The sequence below is a fragment of the Neltuma alba genome, unplaced genomic scaffold (genome assembly GCF_004799145.2).
Source record: "Neltuma alba isolate B1F8T4 unplaced genomic scaffold, ASM479914v2 tig00011468_pilon, whole genome shotgun sequence".
Lineage (NCBI taxonomy): Eukaryota > Viridiplantae > Streptophyta > Magnoliopsida > Fabales > Fabaceae > Neltuma > Neltuma alba.
In genome coordinates, this window is record NW_021636138.1 from 144,925 (window position 1) to 171,692 (window position 26,768).

General features: G+C 34.8%; 3 protein-coding genes across 5 annotated transcripts; 1 reads left to right on the forward strand and 2 right to left on the reverse strand.

Moving 5' to 3' along the window:
• Positions 1–7,297: 7,297 nt before the first annotated feature.
• On the forward strand, positions 7,298–14,360 carry LOC114713792 (AP-2 complex subunit mu). Its single transcript, XM_028898463.1, has 13 exons — positions 7,298–7,674; positions 8,516–8,693; positions 9,879–9,969; positions 11,170–11,264; positions 11,661–11,750; positions 11,830–11,878; positions 11,951–12,089; positions 12,288–12,404; positions 12,880–12,970; positions 13,061–13,203; positions 13,349–13,463; positions 13,812–13,856; positions 13,943–14,360. The coding sequence occupies exons 1-13, from the start codon at positions 7,592–7,594 to the stop codon at positions 14,021–14,023; spliced, it is 1,317 nt and encodes a 438-aa protein (XP_028754296.1). The 5' UTR covers positions 7,298–7,591; the 3' UTR covers positions 14,024–14,360.
• Positions 14,361–17,858: 3,498 nt separating this feature from the next.
• LOC114713776 (late embryogenesis abundant protein 6-like) lies at positions 17,859–18,426 on the reverse strand. The gene is made up of 2 exons (XM_028898451.1): positions 18,329–18,426; positions 17,859–18,143 (listed from the first exon to the last, which is right to left on the reverse strand). The coding sequence occupies exons 1-2, from the start codon at positions 18,413–18,415 to the stop codon at positions 17,859–17,861; spliced, it is 372 nt and encodes a 123-aa protein (XP_028754284.1). The 5' UTR covers positions 18,416–18,426.
• Positions 18,427–21,908: 3,482 nt separating this feature from the next.
• On the reverse strand, positions 21,909–25,046 carry LOC114713802 (protein LOL1-like). Of its 3 annotated transcripts, XR_003737385.1 has the most exons (7): positions 24,767–25,046; positions 24,533–24,673; positions 23,881–24,000; positions 23,534–23,647; positions 23,301–23,410; positions 22,658–22,906; positions 21,909–22,507 (listed from the first exon to the last, which is right to left on the reverse strand). XR_003737385.1 is itself a non-coding variant. In XM_028898479.1 (6 exons), exons 2-6 carry the CDS (start codon positions 24,591–24,593, stop codon positions 22,868–22,870), a joined length of 444 nt encoding a protein of 147 aa, XP_028754312.1. In that variant the 5' UTR covers positions 24,594–24,673; positions 24,767–25,046; the 3' UTR covers positions 21,909–22,867. The 3 variants fall into 3 exon arrangements, 1 of the variants encoding a protein (XP_028754312.1); XR_003737386.1 differs by having other exon boundaries at positions 21,909–22,906; positions 23,517–23,647; XM_028898479.1 differs by having other exon boundaries at positions 21,909–22,906.
• Between the last annotated feature and the right edge of the window lie 1,722 nt (positions 25,047–26,768).

Genomic DNA, 26,768 nt, shown 5'->3' on the forward strand with positions numbered 1-26,768 from the left:
ACTGGACTATCATCTTGAAACATGTCTATAGACAAGGAAACTATTATGCAGGTAGACTGGCTACAATCATAAGGAAAAAAGTCGCAAAGAGATGAGTTTGGAGCCAACCACCTGAACAAATGCTGAGTTTACTTAAGAATGACCATGAGGGAGTAATGAATCCACATAGAATTAGTATTTAGTTTTAAGCTTAGCTCCTTTTGTTACAAAAAAAAAAGTAGAGCTGACATGGCATGTTATGGCACCTGCTTTCAACCCAACTTTTAACTATAAGATAGATGTTCTTTCTAATAATTTGTATTGGATAATACTAAACCTTTTAATACATGTAAGTAATAGGGAATATTTAAAAAATTATAATTTTTTTAAAAATTGAGATATTATATTTAAACTATATCCTTTAATTAGGTATTCTATCTAGAATTGAAGTACCACATACTCCCTCCATTTTCAATTATAAAACAAAAACTGGCAGATGTAATATTCCTACTTCGTATATCATTAAACAATATACAAAATTGTATTCATAGTTAATATTTTGTAACAAAATTCTAATAAACGAATATAAATATTTAATTGTTATGAATATTACATGAGTGGATGTCCATAACCCTTAATCCTTAGAATTCTCATAGGATTCCTTACCTTCAAGTGTCATAAACTACATAACTTCTCTAATGAATGACTTGGGAGGAGTTTCTCATTGTTAATGCCGTTATAATGCTCTTTATTCCTTTATAACCTTAGTATAAGATTTCAATGCTTGGAGGCCTATAAATAGAGGGCATGCACGAGGCATTTGCACCTTGAACCAAAGTGAATGAGAAAATGCCATTCTCTTCTCTATCTCTTGCTTTCTTTTCTACTCTCTAGTCTCCTTATTTCTTGTAGTTTTACAACACGTTATTAGCACGACCTTGCTCTGAAAATTTGAGGTATAAACCCTTTGTAAGATGATGCACTCTTCTCATCATCTAATTACTCAATTATCATAATATATATATATATATATATCTATGTATTGACTACATATTAACTTTATATTATCTCCTTTCTTAATTATCATGTTTTATATTATATAATGTTATTCTATTGTTCTTTTCTTTACATTTTAATTTTTTCATTATGTTATATATATAAATATATTTTATGTTAACATTATGTTTTTATTTTAAGTCATTTTATTTTGCTATCATATTGTAAAATATTATGTTTGTTTTAAATAATTGATGTAATTTATGTATCATCTCTATTTGGCATCTATGGTGTTTTACATTATTTTATTTGTGTTGTACTAACTCTCATATACATATAATTTATAGCGTCCCACGTTGTTTTATCTATATTATACTAACTCTCATATACATATATATAATTTATACTGTTTATATTTTTTTCTCTCTCATTATATTTGTTTGTATTTATTTATGTTGTTTATATAATTTATTTATAATAAGGCCTAATAATATTATATGTGATCATATAATGTGATTTATATAATTATAGCTTCATTGTTTATAAATTTATATTTATTTCATTTATTTCACCGTAGCATTATCTTTGTTTTTAATTTAAATTGTTATTATATATTAGTTAGTCTATTGTAATATTTATATATTTATTTATATTACTACTTTTCCCCCTCCCTCTATATATATTTATATACATTGTCTCTATATTATTGTTGTAACTAATTATTTGTGTTGTTTATCTTTTTTTTATTCTCATATATGTTTATTTGTCATTGTTTATTTATTCATTTATTTTGTTTGTAATTTTAAAGGAATAATTTATTTATGGCTGACTTTTGAATCCTAATATTTTATTATGTTTCAATGTGCATAAATTTTATTATAATTCTAATTTTTGTTATTATCATTTTAGTTTGATTCATGGCCAATCTTACCAAACTCGAGTTTATAGCTCTTGATATCACTGGAAAAAATTATTTGTCTTGGGTCTTAGATGTTGAAATCCACCTGGATGCCAAAGGTCTAGGAAGTACTATTTTACCTGGAAATGAAGCAACTAGCCAAAACAAGGCTAAGGCTATGATTTTCCTACGCCATCATTTGCATGAAGGTTGAAAGTTGAATACCTGAAGGTGAAAGACCTGTTAGAATTGTGGAATAATTTAAAAGAAAGGTATGATCATCAAAAAACGGTAATTTTGCCTAAAGCTTGTTATGAATGGATGCATTTGAGGCTCCAAGATTTTAAATCTGCGACTGAATATAATTCAGCAGTTTTCAAAATAAGTTCTCAATTGAAATTATGTGGTGAGAAAATAATAGATGATGACTTATTAGAAAAAACATTTTTAACTTTTTATGCTTCAAATGTGCTCCTGTAGCAACAAGATCGTGAAAAGGGTTTTAAGAAACATTCTGAATTGATCTCATGTCTTCTTGTGGCTGAACAAAATAACGAGCTATTAATGAAAAATCATGAAATCCGTCCTACTGGATCAGCTCCATTCCCCTGAAGCGAATGTGACTATACGCAATAATTATCATATGCGTGGACGTGGTCGTGGTCGTGGCTGAGGCCGTGGTCATGGTAGGGGACGCATAAATTACCATTATTCTGGTGGTGGAAGTAACAATTATAACCCAAATACCCACCAAAAGAAGAAACTTGGTGATGGGCAGAAAAAAGATAAGAATGGCCCTTCAAGAGTTGTTGAAAATCAATGTTACCGGTGTGGCATGAAAGGACATTGGTCACGTACCTGTTGTACGCCTGAGCATCTAGCAAAACTTTATCAAGCCTTTATAAAAAGAAGTTCAAATAATGTGGAAGCAATGATGTGGAGGCAAATTTTGCATGCAAAAATGATGGTATCAATGAGCTAGATGATGTTAATGGCCTTGATGCTATGGCACATTTGGATGTAGCTGATTTCTTTGAGAATCATGATTAGAAGAATTTGGATAATTTTAGTTAGCTTTATTTATGCTTTTTAATTTAGTTTATGTTTATTTATTTCTCTTCTTTTAAGAGTATTATTAATCATGATGTACTTCGAATTTATGTTAATGAATGTTTTTTTTTCCTTTTGGTGAAGAATATGGATATTTCTCTTCCTTTTGTTGGACACAAGAATGAAAATATATGCCTAATAGATAGTGCTATAACACACACCATATATTTTTCTCATCTTACGATAAATAGTGCAAGCATCAATACTATAGCGGGTAATACAAAACTAATTGAAGGCTCTGAAAGAGCAATTATAATATTACCCAGAGGAACAAAATTTGTTATTAATGATGCTTTATATTTCTCTAAGTCTCAAAGAAATTTATTAAGTTTTAAAGATATCCGCCAAAATAGATATCATGTTAAGACTATAAATGAGAAGAACATTAAATATCTGCATATTACAATGGTAAGAAATGGAGAAAAATATGTCATATAAAAATTATTGACATTATCTTCTGGTTTGTACTATACAAATATTAGTACAATTGAAACAAATGCTATAGTATACCAGAGGTTTACTGATAAAGATACATTTATTGTTTGGCATGATCGGTTAGGCCATCCCGGATCAACTATGATGCGAAGAATTATTGAAAATTCACATGAACACCCATTGAAGAGCTAGAAGATTCTTCAATTTAAAGAATTTTCATGTGCTGCTTGTTCTGAAGGAAATTAATTATAAGGCCTTCATTGACAAAAGTAGGAGTTGAATCTCCTACATTTCTAGAGCGTATCCAAGGAGATATATGTGGACCTATTCATCCACTATGTGGACAATTCAAATATTTTATGGTTTTAATAGATGCATCTACAAGATGGTCCTATGTGTGTTTGTTATCAACACGTAATTTAGCATTTGCTAGATTACTTGCTCAAATAATTCGATTAAGAGCACAGTTTCCAGACCATATAATTAAGACAATTCGTCTTGATAACTAGTGAGTTTTCATCTCAAGTTTTTAATAATTATTGCATGGCAACTGGAATAACAGTAGAAAAATCTGTTGCTTATGTCCACACTCAAAATGGCCTAGTAGAGTCATTCATTAAACGCCTCCAATTGATTGCTAGACCAATGCTCTTGAGAACAAAACTTCCTATTTCAGCCTGGGGACATGCAATTCTACATGCAGCAGTAATTATACGCATCAGGCCAACAAGTTATCATGAATTCTCCCTGTTACAATTGACTTTTGGTCGAGAGCCAAATATTTCCCATCTTAGAATTTTTGGATGTTCGATATTTATCCCTATTGCTCCACCACAGCGTACAAAGATGGGACCTCAAAGCAGGTTAGGGGTATATGTTGGCTATGAATCTCCTTCTATAATTAAGTATTTAGAACCATTAACAGGAGATTTGTTTACAGCACGTTTTGACGATTGTCATTTTGATGAGACAATTTTTCCAATATTAGGGGGAGATAATAAGCAGCTGGATAAAGAAATCATATGGAAAGTATTATTATTATCTCATCTAGATCCTCGTAAACAACAATGTGAACTTGAAGTTCAAAGAATAATTCATTTGCAAAACATTGCAAATCAACTGCCAAATGCATTTACTGATCCTAAGAGAATTACTAAATCTCACATTCCAGCTGAAAATGCTCCAATTAGAATTGATGTCCCAACAGGACAACTAGAAAGCGCAAATGAAACCAAACCACACTTGAAGCGGGGTAGACCAATCAGTTCCAAAGATAAAACTCCTAGAAAGAAAAAAGGAGCAAATAATCATGATGGTCATGATAGTCAAATTGAGGAGGCAAGTCCTATAGGAGAGGACCGAAACATAACTAATCAAAAGACCTCAGAAGAGACTCAGGTACCTGAAAATAATGAAGAGATCTTGATAAGTTATGTTACTACAAGAAAAAGATGGAACCGAGAGAACACAGTTGTTGACAATATTTTTTCATATAATGTTGCTGTTGAAATAATTAATCAACATGAGAATCTTGAACCTACATCAGTTGAAGAATGTAGACATAGAGATGATTGGCCAAAATGGAAAGATGCAATTCAAGCAGAGTTAAATTCACTTTCAAAACATGACATTTTTGGACCTATAGTCCATATACCAAATGGTGTGAAACCAGTTGGATACAGATGGGTTTTCGTGCACAAATGAAATGAGAAAAATGAGATTTTTAGATATAAAGCACAGCTTGTAGCACAAGGATTTTCACAAAGACCTGGTATTAATTATGAAGAGACATATTCTCCTATGGTAGATGCAATCACTTTAAGATATATAATTAGTTTGGCAGTCCATAGAAAACTTGAAATGTGTTTAATGGATGTTGTTATGGCATATTTATATGGTTCTTTAGATACTGAGATTTATATGAAAATCCCTGAAGGATTTAAATTGCCGGAAGCATGTAAGAATTCTCGAGAAAATTATGCAATTTGTTTGCATAAATCCTTATATGAATTAAAACAATCTGGAAGATGTGGTATAACCGACTTAGTGAATATTTGTTGAAGAAGGTTATAAAAATGATCCAATTTGCCCATATGTTTTTATAAAAAGAAATGGATCAGAGTTTGTTATAATTGCTGTCTATGTGGATGATTTAAATATAATTAGAACTTCTGAAGAGCTTTAAAAAGAAGTTGATTGTTTAAAGAAAGAATTTGAAATGAAAGATCTTGAAAAACAAAGTTTTGCCTTGGCTTGCAAATTGAGCACTTAGCAAATGGAATTTTCCTCCATCAATCAACTTATACTGAAAAAGTATTAAAGCGATTTTATATGGATAAGGCACATCCATTATCTACTCCTATGGTTGTAAGATCGCTGGATAAGGATAAAGATCCTTTTCATCCTCAAGAAGATGAGAAAAACTTCTTGGTTCTGAAGTACCATATCTTAGTGCCATAAGTGAATTAATGTATCTTGCCAATTCAACACGACCTGATATTGCATTTGTTGTTAGTTTATTGGCTCTTCCCCAACAAGAAGGCATTGGAATGGAATTAAGCATATATTTCGATATCTTCAAGGGACAATTGATAGTGGATTATTTTACTCTAATGAATTAGAATCACAATTAATTGGCTATGCAGATGCAGGATTTCTATCAGATCCACATAAAGGAAAGTCTCAAATAGGATATTTATTTATTTGTGGAGGTATAATGATCTCATGGCGTTCAACAAAACAAACTTTATCAGCTACCTTTTCAAAATCATGCGAAAATAATTGCAATTTATGAGGCAAGTCGAGAATGTGTTTGGCTGAGGTCAGTGACTCAATATATTGAAAAAAAAAATGTGTGGTTTTTCCCTTGAACAGAAGATTCCAACAGTATTATATGAAGACAATACAGCATGCATAGCTCAATGAAATGGAGGATATATCAAAGGAAACAGAACAAAACATATTTCTCCAAAGTTCTTTTTCACTCATGATCTTTTAAAAAGTGGTGATATAGATGTTCACTCATGTGACAACCTTGCTGATTTGTTTACCAAGACACTGCCGACTAGAACATTTGAGAAGTTAGTGTATGGTATTGGAATGCGCAAACTTAAAGACTTAAAATGATGTTATCATTAGGGGGAGTAAATATTGTGTACTCTTTTTCCTTTACTAGGTTTTTGTCCCAATAGGTTTTTCCTAGTAAGGTTTTAATGAAGCACAATACTCATTATGGACATCCAAGGAGGAGTGTTATGAATATTGCATGAGTGGATGTCCATAACCCTTAATCCTTAGAATTCTCATAGGATTCCTTACCTTCAAGTGTCATAAACTACATAACTTCTCTAATGAATGACTTGGGAGAAGTTTCTCATTGTTAATGCCATTATAATGCTCTTTATTCCTTTATAACCTTAGTATAGGATTTCAATGCTTGGAGGCCTATAAATAGAGGGCATGTACGAGGCATTTGCACCTTGAACCAAAGTGAATGAGAAAAAGCCATTCTCTTCTCTATCTCTTGCTTTCTTTTCTACTCTCCGGTCTCTTTATTTCTTGTAGTTTTACAATATTAATCACTTTATAAGAAAGTTAAAAACTAACTAGCATTAATTGAAATTTGAACGTAAAAATTAGAAAATTAAAAAAAATTAATATATGAATTAGTTAATCTGTTTTTTTTTAAAAATATGTATACATTAGATAATTTTATTTAGTTAACTACTAGCAAGTTCTGGTAAGGGGGGGAGAAAATGCAAGTCAGATAATTTTCGACAAGCGAAAATCGAAAATAAACAACAACAACATCGCTCCTTCGAGGGCCCCGCACGGGCCGTGAAAGTCCAAATAGGGTGCCGAAGGTTGATTCCGCTGACTGGAACCCCGCGGGACTTTACCGAAACCTGGATTCTGCAAATTTCCTTCAAATTTATTTGTATAATTTTCATTGCTCAATTCTCATTTCCACGTAGCTACATATCGACGACGACTTCGTCTGATGCAGCATTTGGTTGCTGCTACCATAGAATTGTTGCTGTTCATGGTCTAAGCCCCAACTTCGGAACCGCAGATCTACTGGGTTATCTGTGAAGTCACGCTTTTTTATCATTTCTGCTTGATCTTCCGAAGCTCGTTGCCGGCGAATCTGGAAGTCAATACGCTGGATCGGAGATGCCGGTTGCAGCTTCCGCTATATACTTCTTGAACCTCCGAGGGGATGTTCTTATCAATCGTCTTTATCGCGACGATGTCGGGTAACTGAATCTCTTGCTGCTTTTCCTACTTCTTTGTCGGTTGTCGCTAATTCTTGATCTTAAGCTGGGGAACAAATTATCAAATGGGATGGACCTATTCATATATTAGTGATAGAGCACTGTCCTGGCTGTAGATAGATTGTCAACAGAAAACAATAAAAACATAAATGTAGAGTATGGTCTCTTTCTGCAGACAATTTTTGTCCCAACGCTTTCCACTTGGCTGGGAATGCAGCTAGGACTTCTGATTACGCGTATTACCTTTAGGGTGCACTTTATTGAAGCCCTGGAATTTGGTTTTAGCTTGCATAAGATCTTGGAATACTGTATTATGCTCCTCCTTGTCGTATCAGAGTTAGTTGAGTGGCTTTTGTTAGCCATTTTGTCTCCTAGAGGCTTGAAGATCCATACATCAGAAGTTTAGTGTGATGTTTATAAAAATTTTAACATTCTTTTGTTATTTGAGACGTGCAAACCTGGAATGTCTGCTCCTGCTGCACCGCTAGTCAGTAGTGCCTTGCATGTACAGTGAGCAGCACATTTCTTTTCAAGTATTGTGAAGTTCATTCTCAGCGTACGTAAGGTACCACAGTGCCTTGTGGATGGGAAGCGCAGAGCACTAAATTGCACACTAGAAATTCCAGGTCCATGCAATAAATAGACTTTTATTTTTCATATTTCTAATACCCAAGTATCTTCTGAAATTCCGAGTACTTGAAAAATTAAATTTCTGTCGTACCAGAGATCACCTGAGCTCTCGTGTGGGCTTCCTTTACTTCTTTGTGGGTGATGGGAGCTCAATCATGGACAATATTGTCTCCACTAATATATAATTTTACAGGGGAAATATGGTGGATGCTTTCCGGACTCATATAATGCAGACAAAAGAACTTGGTACTTGTCCTGTGAGGCAGATAGGTGGCTGCTCTTTCTTTTACATGAGGATCAGCAATGTCTACATTGTGATTGTTGTTAGCAGCAATGCTAATGTAGCTTGCGCTTTTAAGTTTGTTGTGGAGGTAGTTAACATCTACTTGTTTTTCACACTTTGCTGATGACTATTTTTGTGCATCAAATTATTGTTGTTATTGTTGCATGATAAATCTGGATGATGTTTGGATCACTTTACACAGATTATCTGCACGTCAATTTTTGACTTCTACCATTGCTATTTGATTTGTTATTATCATTTAGCTGAAATTATTGGTTATCTAAATGACTGCACATCCTTAAGTTCTTTTGTAGGACTCTATTTCGGCAAAAAATGTTTCTGATTGGATTTGGCATTCACGATCCCGTGGATTTAAGCTCATACTTTTCTTGGCAATTCTATCCTGGTCATTTGAAGTTTTGGGTTGATTGAGAAATTATCTCTTTTATATCTGGATAGCTTTATTTCTCTATGCTTTGCTTTAGTAGGGAAAACAATTATTTGAATGGAAGAAAGATGCTGACTACATGCTAGTTTGACATGTGTTATACACGAAGATGCCTCCTTTTGGATGTGTCTATGCTTCATTTACTACAACGCTTTTGAACAACTGGTGCTTAGGCTATCTTATAGATAAGATGCAAACAAATCAGTGGTAATCTTGTCTGAGTATCTCAAAACCTAATCTAATAATTTTGTACGTTGCCAGCCAACAATGGTGTGCAATGGGCTAGTCATGTCAATGCTGTTTAATTGTGATGCTATTGGACGTCACAAGGGGAATAAAACATTTACCACTTGGAAAATGAATGCTATATTTGGATCTCTCAGACTTAGCAATGTAGTTATATGTTCTTTGAATTTGTGTTGGCATGAATGATTTGAACTTGTTAATGTGTCTTTGCCTCAAATGGATGTTAATGAAATCAGTTTGGGCAGGTTCATTCAACAATGATAGGTCAATCTTGATTCTCATTCCCCATTTTATGTTTCACTGTCATGCTATAGTTCTTTATTATTGGTTTATAACCTCGAGTCTGACAAACTGTTAAGGCTAAGAACATAACTGTGTTATGTAGAATTTATGATTTTCTTGTGCCAATGAAATTATGATTTTCTGCTCTTGATGTTGTGATACAGTTGTCTTCCATCTCTTAATTTTGTGCAGCTTGTTTTTAACTATTGCTGTTCTCCTCATGTGTTTTTCACCATCTGCACTGATACAAAAGTTTGATCTTTGCGGTCCATGACACTTGTACTTCTTTCTTTCCAGGCCGTTGCACTATTTAAATCATATTTTGGTGGAGCTTTTGATGAAGATGCAATACGCAATAATTTTGTTCTCATTTATGAGCTTCTGGACGGTATGTTATTCATATGGCAATTGAATTAAGAGAAAATGTATTTTTGGTCTCTGAAAGATTTATGCTTCAATTACTTGATTCCTAAATCTTAGAAATGACATTAATCCTTGAGCATTTATTGATTGGAGCTAGTGATTAGTGTCTGAGAAGACCTTAATGGACTGGATTATATATTTTCAAGATTCAAGAAGCAAATGACCGAGACATGTCTTTCAATGACAGAATGCTATATTTTTAAGATTCAGAGACTATTGAGGCATGTATCTATCAAGGGCTAAAAACTATATTTCCTTTAGAATTAAAGGCCTTACACGTTCTTTTTTTTTATATAACTAGACCAATCACCCTGCTAGGCTGTTAGAAAAAGGTTAAAGGACAGGAAACTAGTGCAACTCAAGGATAAACAGTAATTGTACGCTATCAGTTTAGTGTACTGTATGTAATTGTTGAAATTGTTTTTCTTTGGCTTTTAATATTTGCTTCACATAACTGCAGAACTGACCTTATCAACTAAGTTCATATATCTGTAAGCTTCAACAAGCGAGGAATATATCATGTATATAAACTCAAGAGGGAGATGCAAGAGCATGATTATGCACCTTACAAAATAGCCATATTATTTCTATTTATAATTGATGGAAACACAAAATAAAGCTTACAGATAACTCATAACCCACTCAACAACAACTAATCTATATATTTGCTCGTTTTGTGTAGAATATAAGAAATCAATTTTCTTTTGAAGTAACATATGTTAATGATGACAAGAAAATTCAGGCAAACTTTGGGAGAGATACTGGTTACTTCTTGCTTTCATAATGCCTCTTGCTGATCTATAAATTCATTCTATTGGTAATAACAACCATACAAAGCTGATTTTTTTTTTTTTTTGAATCTTCAGAATCTGATCATTTTTCCTTGATCAAAATGGGTAACAAGTTAAGGCTTTGTGAGTTGTGAACCGCTATGGTCATTGGTGCTAGCTAATGCTTTATACATAATTTTATTGCCCTATAAGTATGGGGTGTTTTGTCGTGCACCTTTTCTATATTTATGCAGATAGGTAGCTGGGAAAAATATGTTTTTGCCTAGTCCGACCATGTATAACAATGAAAGACCTTGTCTCCTCTTGCTAAAAGGAGAAACATTAGTCATATAAATGGGAAAATCACAGATGATTAACATGATGCGTATTTGCAGAAATCATGGACTTTGGTTACCCACAAAATCTTTCACCAGAGATCTTGAAGCTTTACATTACTCAGGAAGGAGTGCGGTCTCCTTTCTCATCCAAGGTTAGTCCACCCATGCTATTGTGACTACCATGAAGCAAGAAAACATGAAATGGGATGTGTAGGACGCACAATGGTCATTGAAAAATGACAATGTTAAAAGGGAAACCTAGAGTACATCATAGATGATTGAATGAATGCATGTAATTGGACTATCACGTAATTCTTGGATGACATTTTGTTTTGCATATTTATATTTTCACCACTTTCCACTTCTTAACCGTAGGCTGTTGAACCACTTAGAAAAGGCTAACATAAACTTGTAACTGCTGTCTATACAGCCAACTTACCGGCATATATCCATTCTCTCGTCCAAATTTAATTCTTACATGTTTTCTTGATTGAGTATCCTGTTAAATCCTTCACTTCATTTGATGCTGTGTGCAATGGGGGAAACAGCCCACAGATAGACCTGTTCCAAATGCAACTTTACAAGTAACTGGAGCTGTTGGATGGCGGAGAGAAGGTCTTGTTTACAAAAAGAATGAGGTGAATTTTATGTTACCTAGCATCGCACTTATTGATCATTGAATATTGGCACTGTAACTCTAACGTCGACTTATTGCAGGTTTTCCTGGATATTGTGGAAAGTGTAAATCTTCTCATGTCTTCAAAAGGTTGGTTATTCATTCTAATTGCCTCCATGTTGATGTCTATTGTGTTTCATACTAACTGTTTTATGATTTCAGGTAGTGTTTTGCGGTGTGATGTGACAGGGAAGATTCTCATGAAATGCTTCCTTTCTGGAATGCCTGATTTGAAGTTGGGCTTGAATGACAAAATTGGTCTTGAAAAAGAGTCACAACTTAAATCTCGTCCTACCAAAAGGTTTTCATATGCACTATTTCCCTTGATTACTTTTCTTGCTTCTAGTGATAGTTTTCTTTTTTGATATTATTGTTCTCAGTCTTCTCTGTTTTCATCTATTAGAAATATCATTAAAAAAATGTTCCAGAGAGTTGATGTGTTACTTTTTCTCATTTTTTTAAATGGTCCCTTTTCTCATCAACTAAATATATTTTGCAGCGGTAAAACGATTGAGCTTGATGATGTCACTTTCCATCAATGTGTAAATTTGACGAGGTTCAACTCAGAGAAGACTGTTAGCTTTGTGCCCCCTGATGGTGAATTTGAGCTAATGAAGTAAGATTTTTGCTTTTAATGCCATATCATCTCAACTGTTTTTGTTTAATCTACTTCAAACACATAACTTGATGTGGTAGTAGAATTGAAAGAGAGGGTTTCAGTGGTTTGTGACTCCCTTGCTCTGCCCCTTCATGGTAGTCAGTTTCCTGGGATCTCCCATCTCGTTTATTCAAACTGATAGGCTATGTTTACTTAGTTGTTAAATTACTTTCTCCCTCCTTGAATTTTTTGTGGATTAGATCGATTCTTGACTACTTTTTTCAAATCTTATCTTGTTGTTCTTTATTTTTTTGGTAGTTCAAATGAGGTGATTTTCTCATTGCTTGTCACTTAGAAATTTGACATTGCTAGAAAATAGCAACGTCTGCTCCTCTAAGATATTTTTGTAGCTTCCATAAGATGTATAGCATTTCTTGTTGCATAATACTAGAACTTCACTAGCGATATCTACTAACATGATTGTCTTGGGTAGGTATCGTATAACTGAGGGTGTTAATCTCCCCTTTAAAGTGTTACCTACCATCAAGGAGCTTGGACGAACACGGATGGAAGTAAATGTTAAGGTTTGGAATTTTACATGATGAAGGTCCAATATTTTGGAGGTTTGCAATCGTGTCACTCGCTGAATTTTCTTTTTTAAAAATCTTTTTCAGGTGAAGAGTGTCTTTGGTGCAAAAATGTTCGCACTTGGGGTGGTTGTGAAAATTCCTGTGCCAAAACAAACAGCAAAAACAAGTTTCACAGTAACATCTGGCCGGGCAAAATACAATGCTGCTATTGATTGTTTAGTTTGGAAGTGAGTGTTATTTATTAGGAATGCTAGGGGAAAAGTTTGTGTCACCCCGCTTTGTTGTTGCATATTTTAAAGTTTCTACAATCTTGATTTGTATGCTTTTATGGTTCCAGTCAATTATGTTCTGATAACTCCGTTTGATTTATAGGATTAGAAAATTCCCTGGGCAGACCGAGCCAACCTTGAGTGCAGAAGTTGAACTTATTTCCACAATGGCGGAAAAGAAATCTTGGACAAGACCACCAATTCAGATGGAATTTCAGGTTTGTCATCTGTTATTCTACTAATTCCCCAAAGATGGGTGGCAATTGCTTGTAATCTTTACAGTACTTGGGACGGGTTATTCTATACTGCATTGTACAACTCCTCAGTCCTCACTCAACAATCACATCTAAGAATTGGAGCAGAACATTAATTCTTGGGAATCTTCCATGTTATGGGCTATATAATCTTGGCTCATATGTCATATTGTCTCTCTGCTTCGGGCAGAGGCTGGGAGTGGGGAATATAACATCTTGTAGTCCTGGTGACATTTTTAAACAATTCTCCACACTTGTTAAACTTGTACCGTCTCCAAAACATGATAGTTTAACCTTGTTTTGTGCGCGCAGGTTCCCATGTTCACAGCATCTGGTTTACGTGTTCGATTTCTAAAGGTGTCCATCCTGACTTTTCCCCCACTCTCGTTTTTAGATGCATTCTCTTTTTAAGTTGCGGTTTAATTAAATTTTTCTCTCTGCAGGTGTGGGAGAAAAGTGGGTACAACACCGTTGAGTGGGTTCGTTATATTACAAAAGCGGGATCATACGAGATTAGATGCTGAAGAAATGTAGATTGGTGGTTTCAGACGTCATGGATGGAGGACTATGGCTAGAGACTGAAGCAATCCCAAATTTGGCGTTCAATGCTGCACTGTTTTCTTGTTAACCAGAGGATGAGGGGTTACTCATTATAGTGTGTTATTGTTGATGTGAATGCTTGTGTGGAATTTTAGTTTGATATTTGTGAGGCCAGCGTTTTACTGGAATATTAAATTGATTCTTCCCTCCCCCCCTCCCTTTCTTTCTTGAAAGCTTCAATATTTTGTTCTGATGTACCCTCTCCTGTTGTAATGCTAATGATTATTTAGTAATGCGCTCTGTATTGTACATTTTAGATTACTGAAACCTCATTACTGGCCATTCCACAAAGTCAGAACACTGGGAGCGCAGTTTTCTCATCCCAAAATGTCATCACGGGGGAAAGACCAAATTCATAAATTAAATAATTTTATAATTTTGACTCGGAAATTTGACTCAACGCATTTAAAACGTTAGATCCCCTAGAAAATAAAGTTATAGGAATTAAAGTTGTTTTTTTGAAACTAAGGGATTGGTGTTTTAGATGGTTAAAATTATAAAAACTGAGTTGGATTGAATCAAAATCATACGATTTGAGTTAAAATGTTAGTGTTGAGTTACAACTGAATTACTTTTTAGGCCAACTACAAGTCTACAACTGAATAAGAATTACAGAGACCAAATCATTAATTTTCTCAAATTTTTTTAATACAAAGCTAATATGATGAGCTTGCAAAAAAATTCAAAAGTATCAACACAACAAGAAAATTTGTTGATGCTTGGTAACTAGATTTTCTTTGGTCTGAGTACTAATGTGTGACTACCAATTTTTTTTTTTCCCAATTGAATCAATTTGACGTATTTATAAAAAAAGTTTTTGACAAGAACATTTTATGAGGTTTGACAACTTAATTTTCTGTCTCAGTGCTAAGTTTTTAATTTGTAACTACTAAATAGTTGTATTTTTTATAGATAATATTTTGGTCATTTCAGGAATTTTTAATTTGCTAAGGGTCATTTTACTTTCAAAAGTAAGTTGAAAAATTTTGGGGCATTCTTAATAACTAACTCGCCAATTTAGTGGTTAAATACAATAATTTGTCAACCCATACTAGATATAGCACTTTTACCAGAATACTTAAGTCTTATACTCTTATATAGTAGTCATGTTTTAAAACAAATTAACGATATTACACATTAGTCTTTTTTTTTTAATAAAAAATGAAGTATTAGCTAACCTTTTTCAAAATCAATTCCCTAGAATTTTTTATTTATTCTTGTAAATAAAAATAAACTTAGGAATCATTTTAATTTTTTGAAATAATTTAATAAATTAATGACCTTTGCTTACTTTTTGTGACATAATTAGAAGGGAGAATTACAACCAAATCTCACATAAGAGAAATAATTACTAAAAAGTCTCAATAACAACCTCAACAGCCTATAATAACAAGTCCTATAGTGAGAATGACAACATCTGGGACTTGTTTTTTAATTGTTTTCCTTATTTGGAACCTCATTGTAATTCTCCCTAATTACAACTTACATGTGTCCTAAATTTCTAATTGGAAACGTAGAACATGACGGCGGTTATCTTGATTCTTGGCCATGCAAACCTAATTGCCACGTCACAGAGTTATAGTATCTGCCTCTGGCGCTATTCAAGTAATCAATAGACAATAATCATAGTATCGCTTCTTGCCATTCAACTTTACGCTCCTCTAGAAAGATTGCCGTTAACTTTAAGAACATTGTTCCTTTCGTTCCGGAGGCTCGAAATGCATAAGATGAGTGCATGAACCACCATCCTCATTCCTCCGTACTGCTTCTGCCCCCTGTTCTGCTCGGTGCTCACTGTGTTCTTTCCTAAGATCTCTCTTCAATTTGGTAACATTTTGCGTTCTTAATTTCCCGCTCCGTTTGGGGATTGGGTTGCCCAGAAAGTAAGTTGGGTTCCTGGGGTTTGTGAAAGGACGGTCTCCACGAATCCAAGGACGACGTCGATGATCAAACTCAAGCTCAAGCTCATCATGCTCGTGCACTCTTGCTTACGAAAGAAACTGGATTTCGCCGCAAATGCTTTAGCTTCCCAGTTTATATTATCGTTGATCGCCGGCAGAATCAGATAGCTCCTCTCTTGCTCATTGTACGTCAGGTGTGGAGGAGTTCAGGTTCTTCATTTTTCTTCGTTTTCATTCCAATTATCTCTCTTTATTTTCATTACTGCATTTGTGTGTTTGTGTTTTTGTTTTATGGAGTACTATGTCGTGCCTATGCTGCCATCGCGTCCTCAAGCCCTTATTTTCCAGAATTTATCGGGTTCCTCATTGTATATTTGTATTGGCTTCATTTCTGCGTCACTGTTGAATCCAAATCGGGAATCTAACAAAGCAATCCCCTTGTCCTGTTGTGGTAGAAAGTAAAATAATTTTCAAATCCTAAAGTTTAGTAACTTGGCACTATCCTTCAACCAGTGGCGATATTATTTGTCCTTCTTGAGGAGTGGGCTGGGGGGTCTGGTTTCTACGAACTTAGATGCATAAGGAATACGTAAGTAATAATTTGTTTTAAACTGTTTCTTATTTTATTATTTTGTTTCTCCTTTCAGTTTCCACTGTTCTGTGATGAATTTTCGTCATGGTGTTTAGGATTTTGTTGTTATTGGAGAAAAATTTGTTGCATTCACGGATGGTCTAAGCATACTAACATCTCGACGTGCTTGCTTGCCATAAACCCGGGCAAATTATGATGGGGGAAGCGGAGAAACTAAAGTTAGTCGGTGCTTTCTGTATAGAGAGCAGGTTTTATTTGTAGATATAGTTGTTCATGTTATCTATAGCCTTTCGTAATTTAATAACATCCAGATATCTCTATATGTTTTGAAATTCTTCTCTCTCCTTCGTTAACTTTGAAGTTTCATGCATGCATAGTCATTCCTGGCGGTTCATGTTTCTGGGTTCTTGTGTTTCTCAACTCCAGGGTCTGTCTGAGCTTATATGCAAAGCGTCTTAGGATGGATGGAGATGGAGATGGAGCAGATGAATTCTGTTCTGAGGTTCATCCTGAACCATTAACACTGTCAGTGGATCCTCATGAAACTGTGGCCAAGTGTAGTGTAATCGCAGGCTGGTCAAAGTGACGAGGGAGGTCCTCTCCAATGGTAAACTTTATAGCAGTGTGGGGAACACCATGGCAGATTACAGTGGGTATAACTAATAAACATCTTACAAGACCGACATTTGACTCGTTGAGTTTCTGTTTAATGTTCATGTGGTGGGAACCTGCAGTTAAAACACGTTGAGGATGAGGAAGCCAGAATTCTTATTCCGCATATAAAACTGCAAAATCCCGTACTTTTGAGCTTTGTGAAGTAAGCCCAAAGAGGTAAACTTGGCGACCAACTTGCAGATAGAGCATTTTGAAGCTGCCACCTTGTCTAGTAGACACTTTGAAGGCAAGTTCCCGGCGAGTCTCTGCATTTTTCTGTAACTAATCTCTTGCATGCGCGAGACTATCCGTTAATTGTTTCTTATAGCAATTTCTTTAAATGTGCTTCTTGCTCTTCCATTTAATGAAATTCATTATTTAGAAAAATGAACCTTCTGGTTTTCTTTTTGACCAATAACAAACCTTTGTGATAGAATAGAACCACATGAATGTACAACTATGACATCGGTTGCTCCCAAAAGAAAAAAAACTAGCAGCATCACGAAACTTAAATCTAATGAAACCACTGGATACAAGCCATCCTCAGATACATCAGAAGGGACTATATTAAAAAAGGACCCCCCTAGAAGGAACTTCAGCGAAACGTGACATCTAAATATGCTTGTTCACGTGATAGTTTCCTGCATATGGGTGAGAGTTTTCAGGCACTGCTGGAGCTGCCCCATAGCCTGGTTGGTTCATCCCATGTTGGTGAGCTCCAACCAAGGATGGGTCGTGATGGCCCACCAAATGATGTGGTTGCTTGGCGCTTAGCTTCTCAGAGGCATGCCTGCCTTTGGCTTCATGTAGCTCCATCTTTGCTTGAGCTTCCTTAGCCTTGGCTCGTTCATGTGCTATTACCTTCTCTTCCTCTGTTCTTGCCGTTGCTTTCTCTGCCTGCACCATTCAACTCATTTGATTAATTCAATTCTACGATTAAACAATCATGCTGCTGAAACATCCTTTGAAAACTATAATCGTTTTTTATTATCTTTATTAGCTTGATAATATATGCGAGACAGGTTCAATGTTTCTGGAAGATTGAACGGCATAGAAATATATGGGGAAGCCCAAAATCAGACCTTTTCGTCTATTTTGGCTTTGTAGATGTCGATGTGCTCTTTGGCAGCACTGGCCATGTTGCTCAGCTTCTCCTTTGTAGATTGCATCTCTGTATTTGTTCTTCGTTCTTTCAAACAATGAATCAATTTGACAACGATTGATTAAAGGGTTTGTGATGAAGAGCCTTGTTTCTCTATTTTTATATGCAGGTCCTGGAAATTTGAAGTCCAGAGTTTTGAGACAACGAAGACTTCGGAGCAGGGCACGTTGGGCACCACTTGTTCAGCATGCAGGGCTATTACCATTTACTTGTTGCCACGTTGAAACCAATCAAAGACGACTATTAGTTTATCAGTTACCATATAATTGAAAAAAGTGAAAATTACAAATTCAAGATGATTTCTTTTTGAGCATGTCTCCTCACTTTTGTCAGCATGTTATTGTGTAGTGCTTTTTTCTATTTATAGCAGGATGGATAGATATCCACCGAACACATATCTAGCATTTTTTGTTCTGTTCATAAGCTACTGCTGCTCAATCTCATTTCTATTCTTATATTTATCATCTTTCAACTAAGTTATTATTTTACACAAACCGAAACATAGTTATGCCTTGCATTCTCAACTTGGATGCAAGTTTCTTTTTTTATTAATAAATTGGATGCGAGATTATGATATGCCCACATTGTTGTCACCATGATGTCAGAAGAAGAGGATGGGACATTTCTAAGTTTTATTCTGATTTTACAATATTCCTTGTCACAAAATAATACTAACATCTAAGAAACAAAAAACCGGACCGAACACTAAACAGGTTGAGATAATAGTTCAAAAGTTAGTTGGTCGGACCGGGATCAACTCAGGATCCAACCGATTATATTAAAATAATACTCCTCCAATCCTTAATATAGGACTTAGTGGTTGAATTGATTTTGATCTTAAATATAGACCTATTTCTCATATTTATCATTTTTTTCTAAATTACTCATATGGATACTTTCTCAACTATAATCAAGTAGAAAATGAGGGAGGGAGGGTATTAAGAAGATAATTATGGTATTTTAGGAAAAACATGTCATATTTCTTATAATTAACTAACTTGTCTAACTTTTTAATTTAATCAAATTAGTTAAATGAGTCTTATATTAAAGATCGGAGGAGTATAATTTAATTGAAAAAAACAAAATATAACAACATTGATAATTATTAATAACAAAGTATAAGGAAATATTACAATGATTTGATTGTAACAATAATAAAGTATAACAACATTGAGAATTTTGATCTTTATGGTTCATGATTAACTAAAATTAATAATTATTGATACCAAAATTATTATTAAAATTTATTTAAATCTTTAGGGACTAAGATATTAAGAGCTAAATGAGAAAAAATAGGACCAATAACAACATAATCATCCAAATTCATTACCGGTACACTCCTGTTTGACTCACTACCGGTTCAACTCCCCCTTGGTTTAAAATCTAAACCAAATCGGACCAATAGCCGGTTCATCGGTTTTCATATTGAACCGACTGGTTCAGTCCGATTTTTTGTTTTCTACTAATATCTTAAAGAAACCTTCGTTGATTGGGCCTGCTCTATATGAGTTAAACTTGCTCTTTTTATTTTGTTATATGCATGCAGATGCAAATCTAATTGAAGAGAAACCCAGAAAGGAATGAAATTGGGCTCCAAAAATTTAGAAGTTCTAATTTTTTATATTACAAATTACTATCTCCGATCTTAATTATAAGAACCAGTTGACTAATTTGAAAAATTAAAAAAAGAAGTTAAGTTAGTTATTTGTAATAAATAGGTGTTGTTTTCCTAAAATATTCTTACTAATCAAGTATGTTGGCTAAAACTATAATTATTAGAAGAACTATCTTGGAAAAAATTGAGTAAATATGAGAGACAAAATGGATTGAGGTCTTATATTTAGGACCAACATAAAAGACAAATGGAGTTTTATATTAAGGATCGAAAGTAGTATTTAATAACTTATTTTTCTTCAATTACTAACTACTGAGGAAAGAAAACAGCACCGTGGAAACCAAATTATGAGTGGAGGGAACTATGTGTGCCACTATGCACCCAACTCGACAAACATGGTTCATCTTTCATGTTGGAAAAGGCAAATCTGCCTTGGATTGAATTTTGGGGTCCCATGATTTTGATTACATGGCATCAGGCAGAAGCATATGCCCTCGTGGTCCTCTTTCCCAATTGAAACGCCAGTCTCGCCACAACAAGACGATCAAATTCTCAAAAATTGACCCCAGGGTCCCACTACATGAAATGGGTCCCTCACTGATAGTAAGGAACTTGATGCTTCTTCATCCAAAAACATTGTCTTAATAAATCAGTGAAGGCTTTTGAATCAAAGATAAAGAAGTTGTTCAATGACCTATATGGTTCCAAGTCGCCCCACTTATGAGCCTTTCTAGCAAGATGATCAGCACAACTTCAACGCTTCCCTGTAAAAAGATGATTAAATTCCCCAGTAATGGACAAATCCAGGCTTACTCACAAGTTTGCCTCTTTGTACTAAAAAAATATGATAGAAAAGAAGGCTGTCTTTGTTATGAAGATTGGAGTATCTTACATAGACCGAGGCATGCCATATAATCACAAAAGAGTAATTATCAGTTGAGGGAGACGTTTATTAAATGATGGGAACACAGATATTCGCCGGGGAAGAGAGGATCAGAGATAATTAAGAAGAGATGTCCATATCAGATCACTTCACCGTGGTTGATTTTTGCCACTTCCTCAAGGATTGGCACGCCTCCAAACCCAGTGGATGAGAAGAACAAGAGGCTGAAAAGGACGTGATTTAAATTCCAAACGACCAAAAAGGTTGCTTTTGTTATGTGATTCAATAAAAGATATGCCCCAGTTAACATTTCTTTCTTTAAAACTTCTTCGTCATGCTGCTATTTTCAATCTCAGTTTTCTAACTATTCAAAAATAAATTACCTCTAAGAAGTTTACAAAATTATCAATTGGGTCCTTCAACACAGTAGCTTTTCATTTTTATCTCTTTATTACTGTTTTCATTCAATTTAATTCTTTTGTCGAGTTGAGTACTGATGAATCTCCATTTAGTGCTCATGATGTATAATCATCATTGTGATGAGATTTATTTTGTTCGAATGTAAATTGAATGGTTTAAATTTAAACTCCTCATTTGTAATTTTTTAAATTATAAATTTTATTTTATTTTCTTAAAAAAGTGATAATTGGAAGATAATCTTTATTTCAAATTCTGCAACTATTAATTAAAACATGCCAGTAAAGTTAAATTAGATTAAATTTCCCGTCAAGAATTAAAAAGATGCCATTCCATGACTGACCCAGCCTAAGCCATTAAACTGATAAAGATGCCATTCAGACTCCTACAATTTTTCGGACATTAAGCTGAGGCTACTTCATCATATGTACCACGTAAGGGTATTTTGTTAAGACCAGTCAAAAAATGAATTAAACTATACATGTTTTCCTTTGTTAAAACTTGGGGAAAAAAAACCAAAAGAAATAGGAAAAGGAGATATCAGTAAAAGTAGTGAGTTGAATCCAAGTTTGGAGCACCAACATCTACTTCAAAAATACCTTCATAAACACTTTTCAAATACAAATAATACAGCTTGCTATAAAATTTTATATTGTATAATTATCCATGCCAGCCCAGCAAAAGAAGAAACTAAATTAATTGGAAAAAATAATATTCAGAAACCCATTTTGGAGGTTCACTGAAAGTAGCATGGGCAAGTTGGTCAACCAAAGCCAAAAAGCTCATGCTGGATTTTGATAAGGTTTCTAGTGTCTATCTGATTGTTGGTGTGTCTAGAGGACTCATGAAATAAGCCATGCTGGTCAAAGTCAGCAATTACAAAACTCTGCAATAAACAACCTCTGTTGAATAAGCCTTACCTCAATCAATTTTCAAAATCTATATTTGAACAAACCCAGATGTTATCGAACACATTTTTTTTCCCTTGCATATGCACCCAATATCCTGGCCAACCCCTCAGGGAATTACAAACATGACTAATCTAGATCAAACCATAGTATGACCTATATGAGCAGTGACCTTACCACCTATATTATCGTGTTCCCAAAAGACCGAACCTGTAACCTTTGATTAAGCTGGAACAACTCCTTCCAGTTGATCAAAGTGCTCGGTGGCATCTTATCCTGCACAATTAAACCATCTAGTTCCTTATTTTGACTGCTAACCTTGATGGCTATACTTTGACTTTTATGCTGATTCAAAAGACAGAATAGAGATCAAGTTGTGGCGATGCTTTTCAAAAAAGTTGGCAACGAGAGAAAAATCGAACTCACCTTATCTAAACATGCAGATTTTCAAAGCACACAGAATCAAGAATCTTATCATGAATAGTTATCCGTACACCCAAGTTATCAAAATTATTGGACAAAATCACGACAGGGCAATAACTCTATACATGATGTGAATATGAAAATAACGCATCTGCCTTCTGATATCCACATCAAGAGTGGTAGATTCTCATACGACTTTGTTACTGTGAAGATTTAGGCGCTGAACTTCTGCTCAACTGTGCTTGCCGAGGTCTGCATCATTCAGTAAACAAACGCGCTCATAAGAATTATTGAAGCATGCTATTTTATAAACAGAACTTTTGTTCAAGTATCAAATTGCCAAAGCAAGTTCTACATCATTTATTGCAAAAATAGACTATCACCCAAAAAAAAAAAAGAACACTTCTCCTCATATATTGTACAAAATTTGAGTACTGCTTTATATTGTTTATGAATTATACAGGTCTATAAATCTTATATTACATGTTGATACTGATTAATATGGAGTCTTGAACCGCCTAAAAAGAATCTATTTAGTAATTGCTATTGACTAAGAGTTTTTTTTTTTTTTTAGTTGTTAAAAGCAAACGAAGGAAATGTATGAGATAAATGAGCTGTAAGTATAGGACTAGGAGACTGCACTAACCCCAACAGATGTTACAAAATTGCAGACTGCACATTTAACAGATCTTGCTCCATATTGGTACATCAGTAGCATTCTACAGTTTCCACAATTGACATGTGCCACCTGATTTGCTGTCACAAATGCACAGTAGCGATTCAGATCATAAGTTCATAACAATATAATAGCCCACTAGAAAGACATGTCCGGATCCAAGTGTCCTTTATACAGAGGTACAACCTTAAATAGTTGAATACCTTCCAGAGCCAGATTGACAGTGTGACAGCAGGAGCATTTCACGCTTGTCGCCCCACGTATGTACATGAGTAAAGTGTGGCAGACTCCACAAACCAACTGGGCCATTTCTGTGCCTGACCATGTAAAAATGCTTTGTAGATGGTGATGATGATGATAACAATAAGTCTTATCTCACTAGGTAGGCCGGTTATATGAATTGCCTTATACTATTGTGTTTTATCAATAACCAACTCTTTATGTATATCATTCATCAAAAGAGCTTATTTTGTGACACAGGCAGAAAATTAAGCTCATATAACATATTGATTAGAAAACATATAGACCAAGAGAGGAAACAGAAGCATACCAGGAGGTGGCACTGCAGTGACTGCATTGCAAACAGCACAGCACACAGATGTTGCTCCAACTGGATAGAGCAGAAGGTTTCTACACCCACAACACACAAGCTGACTCTGTTGTGTACCTCCTTACAAACCCAGATTTTCACAAATCATTTGTAAGTTTCATTGTCAAATGAATGATCTATGACCAGAAATACTATCTTTTTTCCCTTTTAAAATTGATACTATAGCAAGTAAATTGCAGCTTCCACACCAAGTGAGAAACTGGACTATGAAGACATATTATCGGATAGGTCAAATCCACGTATTCGATACAAAACAGAGTCACTAAGGAATTTTATCAAACACATCTTCATGTTTAATTCACCAATTTTCCGTTCCCTGGGGGAAAGCAGAATTGCCTTTTTTTTAACTCCTTTCAATCTTATATTCGTCCTGTCTAATTACTTGCTCTCTTTCCTACATTGGCTACTAATAACAAAAGAGAACATAGCAATTTCCAAAATGAAATAAGCTATAAAAGTTCAAATCCTCCTTCAATCTATCCATCATCACCACAAAGTTCCTGGGTGCTAAGATTTCTAGGCTACTTTCTTAGCAAGCGACCAGAGAGGAACGACATGAATGAGTAAAGCAAGCACAGAAAAAGAAAGATACCATTAGCTGGAGGCGTATATGGAGCTGGGGGTGTAGGGTAAGGGGCAAGTGGAACTGGCATTATAATCTCTCAAGAATAATATTTCTTTCTCTTCCAATATCTACGCAGAGAACAAAACTCTCTCTCCCATTTCACAATTCCTGGAAAAAGAGGAGAGAATGTAAAGATTCAAAAAATAAGGGAGGAAAGTAATACAAATGTCGATGGAGTTAAAAGGCATGAAAAGACAATACAATTTGCCATTGATGCCAATTGCCAATGAGAGCACAGCCTGTGTAACTGAATAGTAGAGTCAGATTACACAAAGTTCTCCTCAGAAAGCCATGCAAGAAGCCCAGAATCAGAAAAGCATGAGCACCCTTCTCCACAGGAAATGAAATTTAGTTGAATAATGGGGGTAGTGCGGCAAACACGTGCCCTTAGCTACTCTGCTTCTACGGAAGAAGTTTGAGGAGAGAGAAAGAGAGAGGGAGGAGAAGGAGGAAATGAAAGAAAGGATATAAGTGAGCATTTGAGAGAAATAGAGCTAGAAAAGTTGTATTGTAAAAAGACCACCTATTTTTTTTCACCTTCATTCTTTAAGTTTTAGAAACTTTCATTGCTTGCTTTCCCACTATATATCTGGTTAACTACCGTTTCTGTTGGTGGCATATCAAGATCAGCCCCGCCAAGCAATCCTGGGTCCTACCCCTCTCTCCCCCTCTACCTCTCTCTCTCTCCCTCCCCCCTCACCATTGGTGAACAATACAGTGCACGCACGTGAGTGATGCAAACTAGCTACGCTTCCTTTTCTGTCATGGAGTTTGATGGTATAGAATGAGCCACGTTGCTTCTACAGGGCAATCAGGGCCGTCTGCAAAACTCTTCTCACCACTCTGTGTGCTGTGGATGTTGAAGCCACAACCAAGCCTGAGTGAGCATTTAAGCTTTGTGGTCCAATGTTTTCTCTGTCTTTGCGCTTTTAGAGAGCATCACATTATTGTTAACTATTTATTAAAATTCCTCCCAGAACATGATTCCCTTGCAAAAACAGGTTGCAATATCAAGTTTTTTCCAGTTGTAGTTAAGAGTCACTTCTTCTCCTTGATCAGCAAGGAATTTGTAATTAGTAGGTGAGAGGATTATTTCTCATGGATTAAAACAGCAACGTGATAATTGCACAAAAGAAGATGAGATGATTGCTGTAGTTGGTGAGTCAGAGCCACGTTAGGCTTCTGAGTATGTCCGTGAAAAGTTTTGCTCTTTTCCCTTCCTGGGTATATGTAACTCTGCAATGACAACACACAAACCTGTTACCAAATGTACCAAGACAAAATTTACTTGTACAATCATTGCAGAAAGAAACTGTATCTGGATGTATAATTGTTAAGGGAAAATAATGAGAGGGGGGGGGGGGATTTGAGGCGTAGAATAGAGAAGAATATAAAAATGAAGAAGACAAAGAAAGTGAAAGAATGGAAAGTTAAGATTTGAGAAGATCCAAGGAGAGGAAACCACTAAGAAAAGTCCTTATGAGGTATGGGCAGAACAGAACCAGCAATTTTTGTAATTGGAGAAACATTATGATGATACAAAGAACTAAAAACAAGGCCCATAGATAAGCTTAATGCATGCAAGATCAGAGGGACCACCAAAGCTGTGTACTTTTATAGGATTTTCTCCGCGTTCTAGCCTCCGGACCCCGTTGGAGGGGGAAAAGAAGGCCAAAAGGAAAATCAAGAAAGAAAAGAAAAGAAAAATAAAGAAAGCATATTTAAAAGAGGAACAAGTTAGGTTATATTCATTAGGTCAAGCTCCAAACACATTTATTATTGTGATATTACTAATTGTTAAAATGCTTCTGTGTACTTGTAAAGTTACCTGCAAATACTCATAAATTTTTGTATACCGATTTCTATAATGTAAATTAGAATTTGTAAATTTTGATATAGACATTTGTTATTTTGTTATTGTTAAATACGTATGTGAACTTAATTTAATGGACATGAGCAACTTAACCCAAAATTTGTCCTTAAAACAAAGGTAGAATATGGTATTGAAATTCATCCTTATTAGATTGTAAGAAGGAGGTTGCAGGTTAAATCATGCACATAATTTCATATTACTTTATGCCTCATTTATTTCAAAAAAAAAAAACTATCTTTGTTAGGTAATATCTCCGGTCCTTAATATAAAACTTCGTTTAACTTTTATTTTAGTTCTAAATATAATACTCCAATCCATTTTGTCTCTCAT

Excerpts from the sequence above, each read along its gene's own strand:
- LOC114713792 (XM_028898463.1), top strand. The coding sequence starts at position 7,592 with ATGCCGGTTGCAGCTTCCGCTATATACTTCTTGAACCTCCGAGGGGAT. Across the intron at positions 11,751-11,829 it reads TTGTTTACAAAAAGAATGAG|GTTTTCCTGGATATTGTGGA; the intron begins GTGAATTTTATG and ends GACTTATTGCAG. Across the intron at positions 12,090-12,287 it reads AAATCTCGTCCTACCAAAAG|CGGTAAAACGATTGAGCTTG; the intron begins GTTTTCATATGC and ends TATATTTTGCAG.
- LOC114713776 (XM_028898451.1), bottom strand. The coding sequence starts at position 18,415 with ATGCAATCTACAAAGGAGAAGCTGAGCAACATGGCCAGTGCTGCCAAA. Across the intron at positions 18,144-18,328 it reads AAGCCAAAATAGACGAAAAG|GCAGAGAAAGCAACGGCAAG; the intron begins GTCTGATTTTGG and ends TGAATGGTGCAG.
- LOC114713802 (XM_028898479.1), bottom strand. The coding sequence starts at position 24,593 with ATGCCAGTTCCACTTGCCCCTTACCCTACACCCCCAGCTCCATATACG. Across the intron at positions 24,001-24,532 it reads ATATACGCCTCCAGCTAATG|GAGGTACACAACAGAGTCAG; the intron begins GTATCTTTCTTT and ends TGGGTTTGTAAG. Across the intron at positions 22,907-23,300 it reads ATTTTGTAACATCTGTTGGG|ACCTCGGCAAGCACAGTTGA; the intron begins GTTAGTGCAGTC and ends TGAATGATGCAG.